The 19,759-nt window shown below is 50.3% G+C and overlaps 3 protein-coding genes across 4 annotated transcripts; 2 read left to right on the forward strand and 1 right to left on the reverse strand.

The window, feature by feature from the left end:
- The first annotated feature begins 3,748 nt into the window (after window positions 1-3,748).
- On the forward strand, window positions 3,749-6,353 carry LOC101767983 (GDSL esterase/lipase At5g45910). Its single transcript, XM_004964743.4, has 4 exons — window positions 3,749-4,085; window positions 4,194-4,403; window positions 4,545-4,967; window positions 5,912-6,353. The coding sequence occupies exons 1-4, from the start codon at window positions 3,833-3,835 to the stop codon at window positions 6,124-6,126; spliced, it is 1,101 nt and encodes a 366-aa protein (XP_004964800.1). The 5' UTR covers window positions 3,749-3,832; the 3' UTR covers window positions 6,127-6,353.
- A 1,430-nt stretch (window positions 6,354-7,783) lies between these two features.
- Window positions 7,784-12,907, reverse strand: LOC101768383 (probable beta-1,3-galactosyltransferase 14). Of its 2 annotated transcripts, XM_004964744.3 has the most exons (7): window positions 12,330-12,895; window positions 11,209-11,361; window positions 11,052-11,134; window positions 10,852-10,951; window positions 9,604-9,717; window positions 8,683-8,825; window positions 7,784-8,298 (listed from the first exon to the last, which is right to left on the reverse strand). In XM_004964744.3, the coding sequence occupies exons 1-7, from the start codon at window positions 12,728-12,730 to the stop codon at window positions 8,195-8,197; spliced, it is 1,098 nt and encodes a 365-aa protein (XP_004964801.1). In that variant the 5' UTR covers window positions 12,731-12,895; the 3' UTR covers window positions 7,784-8,194. The 2 variants fall into 2 exon arrangements, with proteins under 2 accessions (XP_004964801.1, XP_022681386.1); XM_022825651.1 differs by lacking the exons at window positions 7,784-8,298; window positions 8,683-8,825 and having other exon boundaries at window positions 9,637-9,772; window positions 12,330-12,907.
- Window positions 12,908-16,119: 3,212 nt separating this feature from the next.
- On the forward strand, window positions 16,120-18,240 carry LOC101785382 (exocyst complex component EXO70B1). Its single transcript, XM_012845185.2, has one exon. It carries the CDS (start codon window positions 16,200-16,202, stop codon window positions 18,030-18,032), a length of 1,833 nt encoding a protein of 610 aa, XP_012700639.1. The 5' UTR covers window positions 16,120-16,199; the 3' UTR covers window positions 18,033-18,240.
- The last annotated feature ends 1,519 nt before the right edge of the window (window positions 18,241-19,759 follow it).

The following is a 19,759-nucleotide window of genomic DNA, read 5'->3' on the forward strand; positions in this document are numbered from 1 at the left end:
AGAGAAGTTATCACCCAAATGGTACGGTACAATCACCGAGAAGAGTCAAAAATCATGACCGCTTTGTAACTATGGAACATTCTAAAGCACCACTTGGTGACAGCCACCATCTCATCGATGAGGTGAACTTGGGGAGAATGCGGACGCCGTCGTCAGAACCGTCAGGATCATGACAAGTTCAGGATTTACGTGACGCAAGTGGGCGCTGCATGCAATGCAAGTTAACTCTTTTGTACCCATCAACGAGAACTTTTAACACGACTAGTCCGAGCGAGATGGCGAAACGGTTGGAAAACACGCCACGCATGGTTGGGACATGTTGACCGTCAGTTGAGAGTTGTTGGACACGATCGATCGATCGTCAGTCGAACGAAGACTAGCACCATCAGCAATCGTCTTCCATCATTAAGAATTTTTTATATTCTCCTTTTTAGTTTTTGTTCCCTCTCTAGCTCGTTCCAAAGCAGCTGGGACGACGACAATGAAAGAACAGCAGCATCTGGGCCTAGTGCCGTCCTTACACACCACTGAATGAACGAAAGAACATGATCCACGAAGCTTCGACGATCGCTTGGCGCTACAGGTCAGAGAGCGTGCTCCGGAGCAGGTAGAGAGCAAGTTGCAGGAGATGCATATCGATCGGTCGTATCCCGACCGGCATCTCTCGTGTTTCCCATTGCATCGTCCATGCATGGACGACCCACACATGACTTGACAGAGCACAACCCAACCAATCGGTCGAGTCCCACACGTCGTCCGGTTCGGCGCAATGGGATCGACGCAACAATATTTAACGGAACCAACAGCGACATGCTCCCAACAACCCCCCTGATCAGCCACGGAGGAGAAGTTAGGCGAGAGGACGTAGCGTCCCCATGCATCCCGAGGTAGCCAACCGAGCTGCTCTCCCGTCGCCACCCCACCCGATCCCAATCATGCTCGTGCCGTGCCGGCCAGTGCCGGTCACCTTTGCGGTGGTGGCGCGGCGTCGCGTTCGAAAGCAACGCCGGGCCGAACGCCGCGAACGCAGTGCGGGCGGTGTCGTGAGCAGCTTGCACTGGTGGAGCTGCTACAGCTAAGATGCCCGGCCGTGCCACTGGCTGCCGCCGGTGGCGGGGGCGGATTGACCAGTCGCCAGAGAGAGTGACGCCGCCGAACTGGTCGAGCCTGCGGACGACGTGGATACATGGAGGAGCTGCGTGAGGCACAGGAACACGATGCGGGCGCGGCCGCCACGCCACGCGGGGCTCCGGGTGCGTGTCGCCGTCTCACAGCTAGGATGGCATGCAACTTGTGATGATGACTCCGGGTGTTGCCCGTCTCCCTCGCTCGTTCCGGTTGCCACTGCCATCGTCGTCGTCCCGGGAGGAGAGGATCGGGCTCAAGTTTTGCGGCCTTCCTTCCGGTCTCCGGTGGGCACCAATGTCGAGGGCGTCTTTTCACGGCATTTATGAGCGAGATGACGATCGGTGGTGGCGTTAGGATTGGTGGGTTGCAGTGCAATGATTGAACTAGCAAGGCAGTGGAAGCTACTCCTATCTAGCCAATAGCCCATAGCCCATAGGTTTGGACAGGACAGGTTCGTTTTCGCAGTACACACAGGTGCAACAACCAGCAAAGCACCTGTTATTTCACTTCACTTTGAGGGCGAGCAACGGTCGCATGGGTGCCGGATCGAATCCGGATAACATGCTTAAAATAACACAGCACACACTGTGGTGTGTGCATCTCCGTCTCATAGGTGCAGAATAGTGGCATTCCGTTATGCGTGTAGGTGTGCTGGTGGTAGTGGTGGCGGCGAAACGACGACAGGGCAGAGTTGTTTAATCGACTGATGACTGATGAGACAGCAACCCTGCTACTAATGGCTTCTTTTGTTATTACTACCACCTTGCCAGCCAAATTAAAGTGTGATCACTGACACTACTGTGAAGCACAAATATACTATATACAGGCCCAAATTTCTGGTATGGTGCTGCTGCTGGTCCCTGCGTTTAGCTCGCATCAAGTGGCCTGAGTTGGGCCTTGTTCCATCACTTTCTCATCATCATCGGCCTCTGCATCCATCCAAGTGCTGGGAGCACGATGCAACTTGCTGTAAACCTGTAACTGATGCCTATACATGCTTCAAAGCAGAACCACATTAGGAGGTCGGTCTTGATCTTTCTTTCCTTCTTAGAAAAACCATTATGATGGTGTGGTGATCTTGGTGAAGGTCCCTCGTGATTATTCAGTTAAGCTGTTGTGTTGGCACCCACTGGCATAACAGCAGTACGCGAGTTTAAATCGAGCCCTGTACGCTCCACCTAACTGACAAAAATGAATAGCGCGAAGCATAAAAAAACAACACTGATCAGCAGCAGTTCAGCAGCGTACCTAGAGAGAACATTTGATCGGGAATTAAATGCTGCAGCAAGCCAACTGGTGGAGTGCAACATCACGGCGCTGTAGCTGTACCCTGCAGCACTTCCTCGACACATCTGGCATTTCCCCCTTGGAACGATGTACTCCAATTGTTCGAGCATCTGTACCTTTGCAAGTTTCTTTTTTCTTTTAATTTGAAAGAAACTGAGCACGAGTTCGGCCTCTCTGTTCACCAACGAAAGAAAAACAGGTAGAAACAAAGAACTTTTGTAGGCTACTATTGGCGTCTGCCACCGGTCTCCAGAGCCAGGAAACTACCCTCTCCGTTTTCAGAGCTGAACAGACGCCTCGTGCTCGGTCAGTTTCCTGGAACCGGGAGAATCGCCGAAGGGATAGCGAGGTCAGGTCATCCTCGATCGCAAACATCTCTCTACCTGTCTACCACAAGTCGATAACATGAACAGCCACACGCAAGCTTTTCTCACATTTTCCATGCCACGCCACGCTGCATGCGGCGCCAAGCATAGCCATAGCCGTAGCAGGCGCCTCCCCTCAGATGCAAAGAACTTTAGTTTTATCGTCAGGCACAAGGTGAAGCAGTCTCAGGACTCAGGAGTCGAGAGAGAGATGAGTGCCGGTCACTCACGTCTGCTACCCTGAAGCCTTTCCCCAGCCCAGAAAGTCTGAAACTGAAAGTAACCCACCAACTCCAAAGGGCCTCGACCGAGTTTTCAGAAAAGGGCAGCAGCGAGCAAACCCTCCTCCTCACGGGACTCACCCCGGCCACCCGGCTGGCTAATCGCCGATTAGCTGGCTGGAAAACGCCCCCCTCTCGCAATCATTCCGGTGAGACTCGCCGCTGATTGGCCCTCTCCTCCCATCAACCCATCATTGAGCCATTGCCCACCCGAGAGGAAGTTAAAGCTCACATGGAAGTCGCCGATGGATGGCCAAAGCCGGGGAGAAAAGGTGGCGACCGCGTCGCGCGAAATGAGCTCATCCCGGCACCTCCTTGCCGGAGAGAGCGTGCGTGTTCGTCCGGGCTAAGTAACCGCCGGAACGGAACGGGCGCGAGCCCGTTTAAGCAAACGGCATGTGGTTAGGATGATGGCGCGCGGACGGTCCGGATGGACAGGATTCGCCCGTTGGAGCGCGATCCGGACCGTCCGATGCCGATCTGGTGGCGACGTGTGGGACCCGGATCCGGACGGAACAGCGGTCGCCGAATACCGCCGGCGCGTGACGGTGGAGGGGGCGTGCGGTACACCTGTGTGCGCGCCAGGCAGACGGCGCGGGAGGCAAAAGTTTTGGCGAGCCGAGGCGAAAGGAAGGCGACGCGCAGGGCTCACGAGGCCGGGGCTATAAAAAGATGCCCCCGGCCAGCCGTTTCGTTCAAGTGCTCTGCCCCTACAACCTCTCTCTGCTCTGCTCCGGCCGCCGCTCTCCGTGCATTGCGTGATAGGCTGAGATGAGGAGCGGTCACCGTATGGCGGGTGCGGCGGCGCTGGTGGCGGTGGTGTGCGCGTCGTGGGCGGCGGCGGCGGCGGCGCAGAAGTACAATGCCATCTTCAGCTTCGGCGACTCCATCACGGACACGGGGAACCTCTGCACCAACGGGAAGCCGTCGCAGATCACCTTCACGCAGCCGCCCTACGGCGAGACCTACTTCGGCACGCCCACCTGCCGCTGCTGCGACGGCCGCGTCATCGTCGACTTCCTCAGTACGTGCTCGAGCTCTCCGGCCACCGCTCTCGTTCTCTCTCTCTTTGACTATCTGACATCCATTGTGGATGGATGCTGACTGACGGTGGTGGCTTCTTCCTCTGCAGGCAGCAAGTTCGGGCTGCCGTTCCTGCCGCCGTCCAAGTCGACGACGGCCGACTTCAAGAAGGGCGCCAACATGGCCATCACCGGCGCGACGGCCATGGACGCTCCCTTCTTCCGCTCGCTGGGGCTCTCCGACAAGATCTGGAACAACGGACCCATCAGCTTCCAGCTCCAGTGGTTCCAGCAGATCACGTCCTCCGTCTGCGGGCAGAGTGAGTACTGGCCATCAACGCCCAGCTTCAATTTCTGAAACCCTGTCACTCCTTGCTCCCTGCTTGCTGCTCCTCACTCGAGTGACACGACTGGGCCCTGAGTCCCTGACACCTCTCCTGTCTCCTGTAAAACTTTTGCAGACTGCAAGAGCTACCTGGGCAACTCCCTGTTCGTGTTCGGCGAGTTCGGTGGCAACGACTACAACGCGATGCTGTTCGGCAACTACAACACGGACCAGGCGAGCACGTACACTCCCCAGATCGTGAGCACCATCGCCAACGGCATCGAGAAGCTGATCGCGATGGGTGCGACCGACATCGTCGTCCCGGGCGTGCTCCCCATCGGGTGCTTCCCCATCTACCTCACCATCTACGGCACCTCCAACGCCGGCGACTACGACGGCCTCGGCTGCCTGAAGAAGTTCAACGACCTATCCACCAACCACAACAACCAGCTCAAGACCCAGATCGCCAGCCTCCAGTCCAAGTACCCCAACGCCCGCATCATGTACGCCGACTTCTACAGCGGCGTCTACGACATGGTCAAGAACCCCGGCAGCTATGGTACGTTCCTCTTCCTGTTCTTTCTCAGTTCTCAGCCGTAGCCGTCGAGGTTGAGCCGTCGCGCTCGTGTCGTTCCCGGCCGCGGCGCCGACGAGCAGGAGCATGTGGTCCGATGGGGGAGGGGATTGGTTGCTGACGGGAGCGCTAGCACGGTGGAGAGAGACGCACGGCGACAGGGTCAGGGTCCAGGCCTGCCTGCGAGTTGTCACGCACCTCGAGCATCCGTGACGAGTGCCCCGGCTTGGCGGCTTCCGGCGGGCTTCGAGCGGCGCGCTTGGCTCATCCGGTGGCCCCCGCGCGCCCCCAGCCGCTTGAATGCGCCGTCCTGGCGAGTCACCTACGCGTGTGGCGTCCGTCCGGGCAGGGGAATCCCGTGTCGAAAACGCGTGCACGGGCAGCGGGAGCGCAGGCAGGCCGCAGGCCGCAGCAGCAGCGCGCCCACGCCATGTGCACGACATGGCTTCAGAGGCCTGCAGCGACGGCCGACGAGGCGACATGCCCGTTGCTGGCTGCTGCTGCTGCTGCTGCTCGTGCGCTGCGGGACGAAACGTGGGCGTCTCGTGCGGGTGCGGCGGCGAATAGAAAAACGGCGCCGGATCGCGCTCGTGACGGGTGCCTGAGCCTGACGCGCAGTTGTTTAGGCGCCCGATCTCAGGACGGAGAGCCCCCCAATTATGGGATGATGATGATGGATGATGGCGGGCGCGCCGGTAGTACGGTGTCGCATGACAAGTCCGTGCGACTCCCCAAGTGCCCGAACGTGCCTGTCCCTGCCCCATGTACAGAGCATGTTCCCGCGACGAGCCGGAACCCCGGGCATGCCCATGTTCCTTCCCCCAACCAACACATGCCAGCTGAATTGAACGCCGGCCTGCACTGCTCCTGCACGTCGTGCTTGATCTCACTCGTCGTCGGCGTTTGCCTCTGTGACTGTGTTACTGCAGGGTTCAGCACGGCGTTCCAGACGTGCTGCGGCTCCGGCGGCGGCAAGTACAACTACCAGAACAGCGCGCGGTGCGGGATGTCGGGCGCGTCGGCGTGCTCCAACCCGGCGGCGCACCTCAGCTGGGACGGCATCCACCTCACCGAGGCCGCCTACAAGCAGATCACCGACGGCTGGCTCAGCGGGGCCCACTGCAGCCCGGCCATCCTCCACTAGCGAAGCAAAAGCCTCCCCCTCCCTCGAGGGCAGCGAAGCGAGCAAGAGGAATCAACCAATCGATTAAATATTTATTTTTTAATCATTATATGTGTTTAGTTGCCGGAGAAAAAAAGGGTCTCGGCAACTGTAGCATGTGGAATAATGTCACCGTTCGTCCTTGCTGTAACTTATCACCGGTTGTCATCAGTTACAAAATCAATCAAAATGGTACAGGTTTTCGTTCATGCCATGCCTTCATGGCTTTTGTGCAAAGGATCTCCGCTTTTGCTCCGATCTGCCGGGGGCAGCTTGGCTTTGCCCTTTTGCCTGAGCCGGGGGCATGTGGTCGGGGCTTTTGGGAAGAAAAAGCTTCCCCGGCGGCAGGCTATCACAACCCTGGCGGTAACCCTGTCTCAGACGCAGACTATCATGTCACTCGCTCGTCAGACCCCGTGAGTGGGGCCCCTGACGACTGACACGAATCGTCTCTGCAGAACACTCCAACGACCAGTTCAGAATGGCACCAAAAGGGAACTGAAATTCTGTTGGTGTCCAACAAGTTCAACACCGATTAAAAAAGCGTCCTCCCGGCTACGGCTACCTTTACTTTTTTTTATAATGATTTTGATCTATTTTACATTTCGAAAATGTCCTCTCTCGACCACTATATCTTTAGGATATGCTGTACATAAAATCATTAAGAAACACGTGTACAAATTGAACTTTTTCACGTGGTTACATTTCTCACGCCTTCCGCCCTCTAACCTCGAGACTTCATCTTCATTTTAAGCTGATCGTCCAGCCTCGAGGCTTCATCCACGACCTGAGATGAACGCCCAACCTCGAGACGCTTGCTTTGTTGAGTCTTGTCGAGAGGTTCTAACCTCGCATAGTTCTTCTCCGAGCATCATCCCTAAGTAAAGATTAAAAAGATAAAAGCTCGGTGTTCGGAACTGACTCCGAACACTCGAGGGTTAACCCAGTAAAAGTCAGCCATTATTATTGTCAATCACTACCCTCGAGTCCTTCCAGGAGCAAAGATGATGCAAGGATACGAGATTTACTATTAGAGGTGCCTCCATAGATTTACTATTAGAGGTGCCTCTTTATACTTATGTCAAAAGATTCCTTATGCTGTGGATGGGGCTTGAGGGTGTTTAGGTTTTGACGATCCCGACAAATTCCTCGCAGGACAAAAGAATAAAACAAGAGCAGTTGTTTCATTTTCGTCCGTGGATAAATGGATATGCTACTGCTGTCATGGTCACTAGTCAATACTCCAGACTTCCAGCACCCGGACAGCGATTCAACATTCAAGTCATTTTGGCTGATGAATCTGAGACGCGGCATCCAAAAATCAAATTGAATGCAATCTGAGCAAATTCGTACAAGTTGCTGATGCAAGTGGCCTGAATTATTATGGACTGTTGGACTTCTGATCAGCAACAGCTAGGGGCGACCAATCGGTTTGGCATCGTATTTAATGTTTATCCCAATCTCAAGTGGCAGCTGGAGATGAACGCTCCACATTATCACTCCCAATAACGAGCGATTCAATTCAGCAAATATCCCAACCTAATCACCTAACCGCTGAAATTAGAATGAGAATGCCTTGATAGAGCAATACTGCACGAATTAAACTGTTCTCACCAATTAGGGATCAAAGGAAGTAGAGTAAACAGCGTTGGCAAAACAAACTCACATCATCAGCAAATATCAAGCGTAAACCGCTAATTTTCAGTGTCACAGCATCAGGTGTGTGGTCTATCAGCCGCCAATGCATTCTCCTCCCTCTAATTTCTATACAACAAAATTCCCCTCTGCTACGAGACAGGATGAACGCTCCAAACGACCATCACGGTTCCATTGTCAAAAAAGAAAAGCAATGAAGGCTGCTATGACAAAAATGCTGAATGAGAATGCCTTTGCTACAGTGCTAGGTTATGACGCCACCAGTATAGGCTCCTTGAACAGTGCTCCCGCAATGATTGTACCTGATGAACCCAATGAATACTCCAAGCACAGCTATTGAGTTAGGGGCAGAGGTCAACTATCAGATCCGTAGTTCGTGTTTCCGATGAAGAAATCATCGGTCCTCAGACTCAGACACCTCAGCTGCCACCGTTGGACCACCCACGCATTCTTTTCTTTTATGAAGCTCTAGCATTTTTACCTCTGGGTGGCATAGCCCTGGGTCACAGATTTGGATGTTAGTGAGGCCCAGCTTGGTCTGTAATGATAAACTATACACATTTTGAACTGATGAAGGTTAACAAGAAAGGGGTATGAAGACCAGCATCTATAAGTTTCTAGTCTTACGAAAGCATCCCTCAAATTTATTTATCACTATTATGCACTACACATTAGTACCTGTGGAACCTATTTACAGGCCAGTTTACTAATGCTCACTATTTTTGGTCTTCATACGTACAGTTCATAAAAGATATTGTACAGCGTTAAATATACATGTTAGCCAAATACTTGCAAGGGGACAAGAAAATATATAACTGTAGTGGAAAACCATATTTTTGCTAATTACACCAATAGCAATCTAGAAATATGAAAGAAAATCACCTGAGCATTTTGGAATATCCCAAACAGCAATTGAGGACTCTGTGCAGTCTGGTTCACAAAGTGCATGCGTGTTCTCATGGTTGACGTTCATAGCAAGCATCCAGGATCCAATTGTAACATCCTCATTGCTAAACATTCGGAAACTGGACAGAACATATGCAAGAATCTAGTAAGCAGCAGATAAAAATGACTCAATCAGAGGTTCAACAGTGATGCAATAATGCTACTATGTGAGAAACTGAGCCTAACAACATGTTCTGATGTGTTCTTAAGCTAAAAAATGTCAGTTTACTTGCTATTTCTGTAGAAGTTCTACTCCAGGCTCCAGGTTTTGACTTCAATATAGTATTAGCAATCTGTTCTTGCTCGTTCACTCAACCAAAAATAGGATACAGAAAGTCTAACTTAATGCTACAGCATTGTTTTATAGATGAAAGTAGCACGTCCCCATGCCATACCAATTGTTAGCAGGTCCAAATTTCAGTCAAAAATTAGCCGCATAAATTGAAATAACAGAATGTCGTGCCACACTCTTTCAGCATCAGGGGATCACTACATCTCAAAATTCAGTCTTGCAAGAGGAATGTCTCCACAAAAAGATTTGTTTCTCAATTCCAAGCAGACACGAAACAGTTGAAGATGCTAAGATATCTGCCATGTAAAAAGTTTATTTTTTTGTGGCAATCGTGAGTACTGACTACTGAGTACAGGTATCCCAGTTATACCAGCAACTACAGTTTCCCAGAAGCTAGTCTGCTAGTGCATGTGCTACAAAGATTAATTTGGTGGTAATACAAAAAGACAAACCACCATATTTGCTGAGTGCAATTAAGAACATGTGTAAGTAGAAAATACTTGGAACAGAAGGTCCTTTAGTTTGTGTTTCATGATAAGATGGGAAGAACGTTGACTACAACTCACCTGTTGTTTCTCAAGGCAACCAAGCTAGCCACTACATCAGCTGACAAAGCATAAATTGGCCCATATGCATGAAGGAAGTATTCAGATCCGAGTAAGAAGGATTGGGGCTCATACCTGCATCTCTCAAAGGAACAAAGCCAACCAATATAATTAGTTATTGTCTTATTCCCTGGATATATAAGTTATCACTTATCAGCATGATCCCGCAGATAAACCAAGCAATTCATCTAAACTAATACCATCCAAGGGGGCTTTATGTGCAAATACAATGCAACTGTTGTGCACTCAGGCACAACCAAATACATAAAGGATTTGCAAGCGCATTGGCCCCTCCCAGTTTAATTAGGACACTTAAACCCCTAGGACTCTACTTTTCTAATTTGATAAAGCACTCCTAATTAACTCCTTAGCCCAAATCTTCTTTCATAATTAACTAAACTCTCAGATCAATCGACTCCCAGGCTGAGTACAACTCCCAGACAAGTAAAAGAACTCCTGGCTTCTTAACTCTAGAGACAGAGACCACAACAATTAGTAGTGGAGAGAAACGTGTAACTTCAAGCTGCAAAATTGCATATCCAGAAACATAATGAATTAAATTAAAAGTTTCGGTCCAAGAATGTAACTACAGAAGTTCAGAGACATGCCCACAGCAAGTTGCAACTTGCAAGTAAACAATCCTAAATAACACTAAGCTTAGGTTTACTGCAACACATATGTTGGTTGCAGCAATGTTTGGCCATTTTGTCTAGCTTCACTCAGAGCATATTTGACCGTTCACCCATCTGGCCCATGTAGCCCTATTGGTTAAGACTATTTTAATTAGGACAGTTTCGTTCTGAGCCTAAGCGGATGGAAAATATTAGTTTTAATCTTGCCGTGCATACTGACATATGATAACACTCTAACACACTATTTTAGATGGAAAAATCCACTCTCTTGAATTATAGAACTTCTTGAAGTAAAGGTAGATAAATGAACAAAAAAAATGACATGAACATTTTCACATGTCGATGAAGTAATGAGTGTAAGCAAAACTACTTCTGATATCCCTTAGGTAGTAGAAAGAAATGAATATTTACACATTCAGATCAATTATCAGTTCATGGCTACTTCATACAATTAGCATGATACCATAGGCATTTCTTTTTCTCAATCTCAAGTAGACAACCATTTCAATTTTCCAATAAAAAACACTCTGAAAAGAGGAGCGCATTATACCAAATAACATTAAATGGTAAAACTAACCATTTCAACTTAGGATCAGTAAAAACAGGCCCCTTCTTCATGCATCCGATATATGTTTGTGGATGTGACCTCTCTTTAGCTAGAAGTAAGGAAAGTCTATCTGCACAAAGAGAAATAACCGGTGTAAGCATCAGCATTTCAAAAGGAAGGATGCCTATTAGACAGTCACTAGAAGGAGATATTGGGATATCGTTATTCACCTGGTCGCAAGTAAATGTCATCATCAGCTTTAACATAGAAATCAGAATCATACAATGCATAGGCAGCCTTAAAGAAAGCTAACCTAAAACATAAGAAAAAAATCAGCATCCTGAATAGAGACAGAATAATCATGTGTAAATTGCTCTATTTCCTTACGTTTTGTATGGGAGCCTGCTATACTCCTCCTCAAGATCTAAAAGCACAAAATCATCATATTCTTCAACTTCTCTGTTAAGAACAGCCATCTTGTTCTTTGAGTTGCTTTTCCCAATCACGAACCGGAATGCCAGACCAGTAGCTTCCTCCAATCTGCAATGCAGAGAACAAAAACCCACATTGTAAGGGATAGAAAGCATTTTCGCCAAAGGGAAAAACAATAATTAAAAAACATGGAAAGTAATAATTGCCAACAATGGTCGGGAAACTTAGACAGCAAAGTGAAATTAGAAAAAAAAATCCTCATTGATCATATATCTTAAAGCTAGTGTGGGGCTGATTTATCGTGCTAGGCAACATTTGTTAGTGAAATCATTATATTTTCCACAACTTGCGTTGGAAAGACCAGACATAACTATGTCCCAAGATTCAAACTAATGAACTGCCATTGGCAGTGAGAAAAAGTACAACTAAAAAGGGTGAACCAATTCATGTAGAAGAACAGCACAGTCCAAATTCCCAAAAAGCACTAAGCACCAGGAGAGCGGAGGCAGAGCCTAGTTCCTGATCATCACCAAGAAACAGTCTAGGTGAGTTAGTAGCAATTAAGCGCAAGGTGGGAGAGTGGTGCCTAACACCTGTGTAGCCGCTATTTGAATGTACCACAAAAACAATGCATACTTTGCAATACCATTGGATTCCGTCAGAAAACAACGGAGATGAACTAGCACGTGAAACACCAAGAAGAAGATATTTCAGGAAGGCAGTTAAAGAGCAAATAGACCATTCTACTGCCACATAGTAATCTCTAGATTGACAAATAATTTATCAGGTGTTCTGATATATAAAGATCATCAGCCTTTTCCTTTTTGATGATCTGAGAGCTAATTGGCAGCAGCTGAATATCTGAGTGGATCACAGTTACATCTAGGTAAGTGGGGACAACCAAATCAACTCTTATAAGCAATTTCAAGTTTGCAAACCAATCTCACCACATTGCTAACAGCAGCAAACTAGCAGTAAAAAACGGCATCAACTGTTCACACTCAACAACTACAGCTAGATCTCGACCAAGCAGGAGCGGAAACGAAGTAGCAAAAGCCGTGACACCAGCGACTAACCGTTGCAGGCCCTGGCGATCCGCGGGGAGCCACGTCCGCCTCAGCGCGCGGCGCCGGCCGATGGAGCTGAACCCGGTGAAGATCCCGACGAAGGCCATGACCTTGTGCCGTCCGCGCGATCCGGTGGCGAGGTGGGCCGGGAGGTCCGCGGCGGAGCTGTCCCCGGGGCGCCGGTCCCACGCGACGGAGACGGAGAGCGGGCGGGAGGAGTCCGGGCAGCGGGTGCGCGGGGCGGAGGGGGAGCGGGAGAGGGTGACGGCGGCGGCGAGGAAGCCGGCGAGGCCGAAGAGGAGGCAGGCCGCGGAGAAGGCCGGCGAGGAGAGCAGCCGCCGCAGCGCCCCCGCGCGGCGCGAGGACGAGGAGGCCGAGGAGGCGAAGAAGACCTTCGGGGAGCTCGGCATGGCGAAGGGCGGGCGGGCGGGCGGGCCGGCCGGCCGGTCCTCCCCTGCGCGCGATGCCGGCACGGGCGCCGGAGTGGGTCGGATCGGAGCTCGGGAATGGGAGAGAGAAGGGGGGGGAGCAGCGTCGCTGGGTGGCCACGGCCGTTTGGAAGCCCAGTTGGTTGAGCCGTGCCGGAGGGCCCCCGATTGATGTGGTGCGGCGCCTTTTTTTTTTTTTTCTTTTGCGGTCTCGTGGGGATTGGAAGGTGCCGAAGACAAAGAGGGCCATGGCCCATGTGCCAGATCGTATATTGGGCAGCAGCCTCAAGAAATCAGAATGGCGTACGAAATATGAATGAAGAGAAGAAATGGCGCAGTATTGTAAGTTCGTCGAAGCGTACTCGACGGCTGATGCATGCTGATTTATGAACGGGTACTTTTTTCAAATACGGTACATGTGCAAATATTCATATACACGCAAGTACATTAGCCTACATCCTAATCGTACGAGTACCATTGAGTGACTAAGCCGGCATATTTTAACAAAAAAAAAAGTCACCACAGTCATCTCAAATTCTAAAATTCATCGTTAGCATCCGTTGAGGCAAGAACTCGAATTCGAATGGATGTATTCCAGCATGAAAAATTTATCACTAGCACCCATTGAGTCAAGAACTCGAATTCGAATGGACATATTCCACCATAAAAAGACCAAGCTAGCTGAGCCAATTTGTGTCTAAAGATATTTCTTTGATAGTTGAAGACCTATTTTTCCTAAAATCTTAGCTGCGATCTCTTTGCCTTGACACCATTTTGAACTCGGTGTCACTGGGACCTTAACTTGGAGGAGTATAATTGATGAAATTATTAGGGACTCGATTCCCTTGAGGATCATAAATTTGGAAAAATTTAGAATAGTTTGACTTAGAATAAAAAATCTAGTCAACCTTGATTGACATTATTTTGTTGTGAAAAATAGTTTCATAGGATATATATAGTAACATTCCAAATATTTATCATGACATTCGTATAAAAAAATAATTGCTAAAGTGTTACCGTGTTTTCAACCACATACGGCTTGTTTGCTTGGAAATCCAAGAAAAGCTGCATGGCACAGGCAGCACCCTTAGTCGCACGATTTCGTCAGCCTAAGGTCAGCACAAGTTTCATACACTTCTACTAATTTACCTATAAAGGTGTATGAATGCAATATAAATTAGTAAAGTACATTCTCATGTAGCATAATGTGAAATTTGAGCTGAAACAAAAACTTGTGATAGTGGGGGGGGGGGGGGTATCAGTATATATGACCAGCAATGAGCGGATACGATTCAAATTTATTTTTTTGTTTATTGATTTATTTTTCCATTTTGCAATAGTTTTTGTTTGAGTTCAAATTTTTCATGGGATCATGATAGCATGCTCTCTGCATCATAATATTTCAGATTTTTTTTTCATGATCTTTTGGACGTGCATTTTGTGATTGACAATGCGACAGCATTATACTTTTGAAGTTTTGAGAATTAGAGGATGTACTTGGTCCAACATTGAGGACTGGCATATAGAAGAATAAAAGAAATGCACTGTACATTTATAAATGGACGAGCGCTTATTTAGTAAGCAAAGTTTTCAGGTGCCTGGATCATAGGAGCTAGCTGTGATGGCATGCCTGCATAAGCTTTGACGAATGGCGAGTTAGAAATCTATGTTGGGACTTGTGAGTAATGCACAATATGAAATATCCAAATAATCCTGGCGGCGGCAGCAATGAAACCATGAAGCGAAATCGCGGGGAACTAGCAGGGGCACGACCACCCAGAGACCAGAACCGTCGCGCTCGGCCATCTTTCTGCACGACGCCGTCGTTACACGAGCTCGCGGTGATGTCATGTCGATGCACACATGGACGTGTACTCCGTCTCCTTGGTGCCACAGTCAGCACACGCGTCTGGTGAAGTGGCTCATCCCCTGGTAGGCCCAGCACCGAAGCTTCGACGACCACGTGCTAGCTTGAGGCCGTTGAGGTGTTGACGAAGAGTTTACTTGTGGCGCTCGATACGGATGGTGGTGAACCGGTAACGGTGGTTGTTTGCTCACATTATTCTTCTGAACGAACGATCGACGCAGGTAGAGGGACACGTTTCCGAAGAAGGGGATAGGACCTCGTAAAACTAGTTTTAGATTTTGATAACTGAGTGACAACATAGTTATGAGAACTAACGATTTATCGTGCTCATAGGTTTTAAAGCAAAACTATGGTAAGATTCAAATCACCGTATTCAAGTGTTCAACTTATGATATTTAGAATTATTCTACAAGCCACGATATTCAAATCATGGTACGACAGCATCCAAACAATGGTATTCAAATCACGGTATTCAACTTAAAAAAAAGCGCTGGATGATCCAAGGCCCACCCAAAGTGACCACCGAATCATCCGATGCTACTGTTTTTGCTAGCGGTTGGGCTAACGACCACCTCGGGTGTCTGAGCTATTTATACCCCATCTACTCACATAGCTGGAGTGTGCACAAGTCCATTGAAAACTAAGACTCATCAAGAACATATCTATACCACCAAAAGTGTAAAAGTGATAACTCAAGACTTAGCACGAGATTAGAAGAGTGATCGATGCTAGGATAGGCCTAGAGTGAGTAAGTGCAAGGTGTTGCTACCTTGTGATTGGTCCAAGGAGTAAACCACAATTGTAAGCTTGGTGTACCAGCACCTTGTGACCTTAGTGGCTCTCCGGCAAGTCTTCGACCCTCCGAGTTGGTGTGAAGCAGCGATGACGAACGTGTGCGGGGACGAGGAGACCTCTTCCTTCGTGGAGAAGCTCCATGGTGGATGACGTTAGAAGCTCCATAGTAGATACAACGTCAAGGTGTCGGAAGAGTGAGTAGTGTCCCTTGCCTTTGTGGCAAGCTTCATCCGTCTTGGTGAGAGCCTTTGTGACGAGCTCAAGACCTTAACTATAAGAGACTTGGTGACTGGAACATATCCTTGGTGGAGCTCCAACATGGATCACTGGGGGTGACATTTGCCTACCGATACCACGAGATAAAATCACCGTGCCGAGTTTACATCTTCCTAACCTACTCCTTTACATTTCCACCTTTTATTCTTGTAACTTGAGGGTATCCTATTATGATTGACTTTATGTTTCAAAACTCTTTGCGGATGCAACCACATATACACATTTAGATACATAAACTAATCCATGTTTCAAGATTTTAAATTTGATTAATTCACCACTTCCCTCTTAGGTTAGGGCACTGATTCCTTGCAGTTTCCTCTAACTACTACACGGTTAGTGGTCTAACCGTCCGATCCAGCCGTTGACCAGCGTCCATGAGAAAACTGGAGGCAAAAAAATTCCACTCGCTCATCTCACAAAACTGGAGGGATCAAGTAGGAAGCATTTATTATCACCGTCGTCTAAGCTAGATTCATCACTCGATTCATCTAGCTACCGCACAAAGAATCGCATATGATGCAGTTCAGCGGCGGCACGGCAAGCGTGCTTCCTCCGCGGGCGCCGGGGAGCCTCGAGCCCGACTACTCCACGCGGAGCATCTACCGCGATTCGATTCGGAGAGTCTCCGTCTCCAGCGGCCTGTGCACGTCGGCGCGGTTCTTCCTCCCAACCGGCGGCGACACTGCGTCCTCGGCGGGAGAAGGAGCCTACTGCTGGTCGAGCGCTAGCTCGGCCTCCTGGGATGCATCGGCCGGTTGGTCTTCCGTGTCCCAGTCCTTCTCGTCCGATGGCGACCTGTGCTTCTCCGACTGGGGTGCTGCGGACCCAGATGGAGACGACGAGCTCCGCGCCATCGCGCGGCAGATGGTCCATGACGGCTGCATGAAGGGCCTCATCCGAGGGTTCAGCGCTGGCCGCTCGAGCTCGTCGTCATCAGCGCACTACGGATGCCTCGGCCCCGACTCCAGCGCCAGCCGCGAAGAGCTCCTTCTCCTGGGCAGCTGGTTCTCAGAGCTGGATGTGGAGTGGGTTCTCCCTACCGGGCAAGGAGACAGGACGCAGCTCCAGCTCCACCTCCACCTGGAGGATGGATGCGCCTCCATCCAAGATTTGACGGAGAGGTGGATCAAAGCTCTCAAGACCATGGTGCAGGTGCTCCGCATCACGCAACTGGACCTCCGCGCAAAGAAGAAGCCAGCCGCCGGGAATGGAATCTGGCACTTCATGCTGCTGGCCACCGGGAAAACGGCGGAGCACGAGCAAGAGGTGGCCCAGTTCACGCGGTTTGCCGAGGTGAGCCTCCTCAGGATGCTTGACTTCGTTGACGCCGTGGCGGACGCGGCTCTCAACGACGACCACTCGCCGGAGACGCTCCCCGGGATGTTGCAGGTGTACACCTGCGTCGTGGATGACTCGCCGACCGTCCTGTCCTTGTTCGACGAAGCGTCCAGCACCACCTCCACCTCCACCTCCACCTCCATGTTCGAGGCCATGAATGATGTCTTCCTGCGGAAGAGGAACAAGCTGAGCGACGCCATAAGGAGCATGATAGAGAAGGTTACAGTTTCCTTCTTAAGGGACCGCTGCATCTGGACAGCCTCGCTGGAGGAGGCTGGGGGGGTCCACAAGACCACCATGCTGATGATGAACTACGTCATGTTCCTTTCGCGGATCGAAGGTGCGCTCAGTTTCGGCCTGCACGATTCAAGCCCCGTGGTCAACCTCATCAAGGATGTGATCTCCTGCTTGGAGAAGCAACTCGAGAGGACGTCCAATTTGATATCTGACCCAGGATTACGCTACTTATACTTGATGAACAATTACAGCTTCATTTCAAAGAAGGTTTCATCTTTGCTCTTGCCACCATGGACTCTGATGGAAGACTACAAGATCGAGAAGCCCAGAAAAAGAGATTCCGTGAGAAGACTTCCCCCAATGGAGGATTATGTTAACCAGCCAGATCCAAATCTTCGAGCCAAAATCGAAACAGATTCGAACTTGGATGGCCTTGTCAAGACCCAGAGCTTCATAGAAGCTTACCTCGATGCCTCTTGGGAGCCAGTGATGTCTTGCTTGAACCATGCCATACCTCACGGCTTCCTGAGATGCGGCAGGGCACTGGATAAATTCGAATCAGAATTCCAGAGAACGTACGCCATGCAAAAGCATTGGAAGGTTCCAAACCCTGAGCTTAGGAAGAGATTGCGCAAAGCCATCATCGAGAAAGTCATTCCAGGTTACAGCAAGCACTTGGCGGAGCAAACGGCCAAGTGGAAGAGCATTAGACAACCTAAGAATACTCCCCTTGAACTGGAGCAGCTACTTGAAGAATTGTTTGAAGGATGATTGGTCGTGTTCGTGTCGGCCATGTATAATGAAAGAGGTTTGTTACGGTGCTTGCATTGAAAGGAACCAGAGGTTCCTCCCCGTCTTCAAAAAAAGGATGTTTCAATTGAAATAGGGGTAGCTTAGTACTTACCTCTTCTGCACGGCCCTACTCGACGTGGCCGCCGAGGCCGACCTCGCCGAGCCCCGGTACGTGTACTTCGCCTCCACGGGCGCGTTCCTCGCGCTCATGCTGCGCCTGCCGGCGTTCCGTGAGGACCTCACCGCCGGTGCCGCTGCCCTACATGCCGGCGTGCCTGTCGAGGGACAAGGTCGGCAACTATGAGTGGTTCGAGGACTACGGGCGCCGCTTCATGGGCGCCAGCGGCATCGTCATCAACTCCTCGGTCGAGCTCGAGGTTCTCGCCGCGATCGCGGAAGGCCGCTGCGTGCCGGGGCCTGGCTCCGGCGGTCCACGCCATCGGCCCCGTGCTCTGGTTCGTGGCGCTCGAGCAGACGCACGCGTGCGCCCAGTGGCTCGACGCGCAGCAGCCAGCCTCGGTCGTGTACTCGTGTTCCTCTGCTTCGGAAGCAAGGGGTTCGTCGACAAGGCGCAGGTTCGACGTGCCGATGGTGTCGTGGCCGCTGTACGGCGAGCAGCACCTGAACGCGTTCGAGCTCGGCAGGGTCATGGGCGTCGCTGTCCAGCTGAAGGATATATACACTTATACACACTGGAAATTTTCCAGTGATAACTGAAGATGCGAGCAGCAAGAATGCCCTGTTCGAGTGAGACGGACAGTTCTCTGCACTCGAGGTGGCACGGTGGTAGGAGGAGATGGGGTAGCGTGCCACAGAGACGGATGCGGCGGCGCTGGCAGGGAGGGGATACGGCGGCGGGATTCGCCCAAGTTACCGCTGTGCCGGAGGGGACGGGGAAGTGAGGGGATGCGGCGGCGCCGGCAGCGAAGGAATGCGGCGGCGTGAGTCACCAATGCTGGCATTTGGGCCGATAGAACGTATGGGCCGACTAGCCAAATTAAAATACCAATATTTAGTTTCTCGTAACATGTTCCTTCCACTTTTCAACCATTAGATCTAGACCCGTGAATGGCTATTATTTTTTTTTTGAAAGGAAAGGGGCACGAGAGTGTGCCTATTTCATTGATAGAGTAGGGTTACAGCCGGCGAACCAGGCAAAAAAGAGGGAAAAGGAAAAAGGAAAAAAGGAAAAGGAAACCAGGCACCCATAGAGTTGTGTTTACAAAAGAAGGGCCGCTAAGGCTCTCGCTCCCGCTGCTAACCACATGTTGGTTGAAGATTTGATTTTTGCCATTAGCGATGTCGTCGGGGAACCCTGGTGGCGGAAGATACGGGAATTTCGCTCGTTCCATATTTCCCACATAATAAGGAGGGCGAGGCTTCGGGACGCTTTACGCGGGATTCCTATTGTTGATGTGATATTGGTCCACCAATCTATGGCCGTTATGCTGTGCTTCCATTGATCCGGTTGCAGGCTTTTCTGTGACAACCATTGGGCTACGAGTTTCCAGATTTGCTATGTGTATCTGCATTCGGCTAGGAGATGATGCGCGGTCTCCATCGTGCATCGGCATAGGGTGCATGTTGGGGTGTGGTCCCAGCCCCGTTTTGCTAATCTGTCCGAAGTCCAGACCCTATTTTGGAGAATTAGCCAGGCAAAAACTTTGCATTTTGCTGGTGCCCAGGCTTGCCACACTGTTGCAAGA

This window comes from Setaria italica, chromosome IV (assembly GCF_000263155.2).
Source record: "Setaria italica strain Yugu1 chromosome IV, Setaria_italica_v2.0, whole genome shotgun sequence".
In the NCBI taxonomy this organism is placed as follows: domain Eukaryota; kingdom Viridiplantae; phylum Streptophyta; class Magnoliopsida; order Poales; family Poaceae; genus Setaria; species Setaria italica.

Coding starts and splice junctions, on each gene's coding strand:
- LOC101768383 (XM_004964744.3), bottom strand. CDS start 12,730: ATGCCGAGCTCCCCGAAGGTCTTCTTCGCCTCCTCGGCCTCCTCGTCC. Junction 11,135..11,208: donor AGCAGGCTCCCATACAAAAC/GTAAGGAAATAG, acceptor CTTATGTTTTAG/GTTAGCTTTCTTTAAGGCTG. Junction 8,299..8,682: donor GGATATTCCAAAATGCTCAG/GTGATTTTCTTT, acceptor TCTGTGACCCAG/GGCTATGCCACCCAGAGGTA.
- LOC101785382 (XM_012845185.2), top strand. CDS start 16,200: ATGATGCAGTTCAGCGGCGGCACGGCAAGCGTGCTTCCTCCGCGGGCG.
- LOC101767983 (XM_004964743.4), top strand. CDS start 3,833: ATGAGGAGCGGTCACCGTATGGCGGGTGCGGCGGCGCTGGTGGCGGTG. Junction 4,086..4,193: donor CGTCATCGTCGACTTCCTCA/GTACGTGCTCGA, acceptor CTTCCTCTGCAG/GCAGCAAGTTCGGGCTGCCG. Junction 4,404..4,544: donor GTCCTCCGTCTGCGGGCAGA/GTGAGTACTGGC, acceptor AAACTTTTGCAG/ACTGCAAGAGCTACCTGGGC.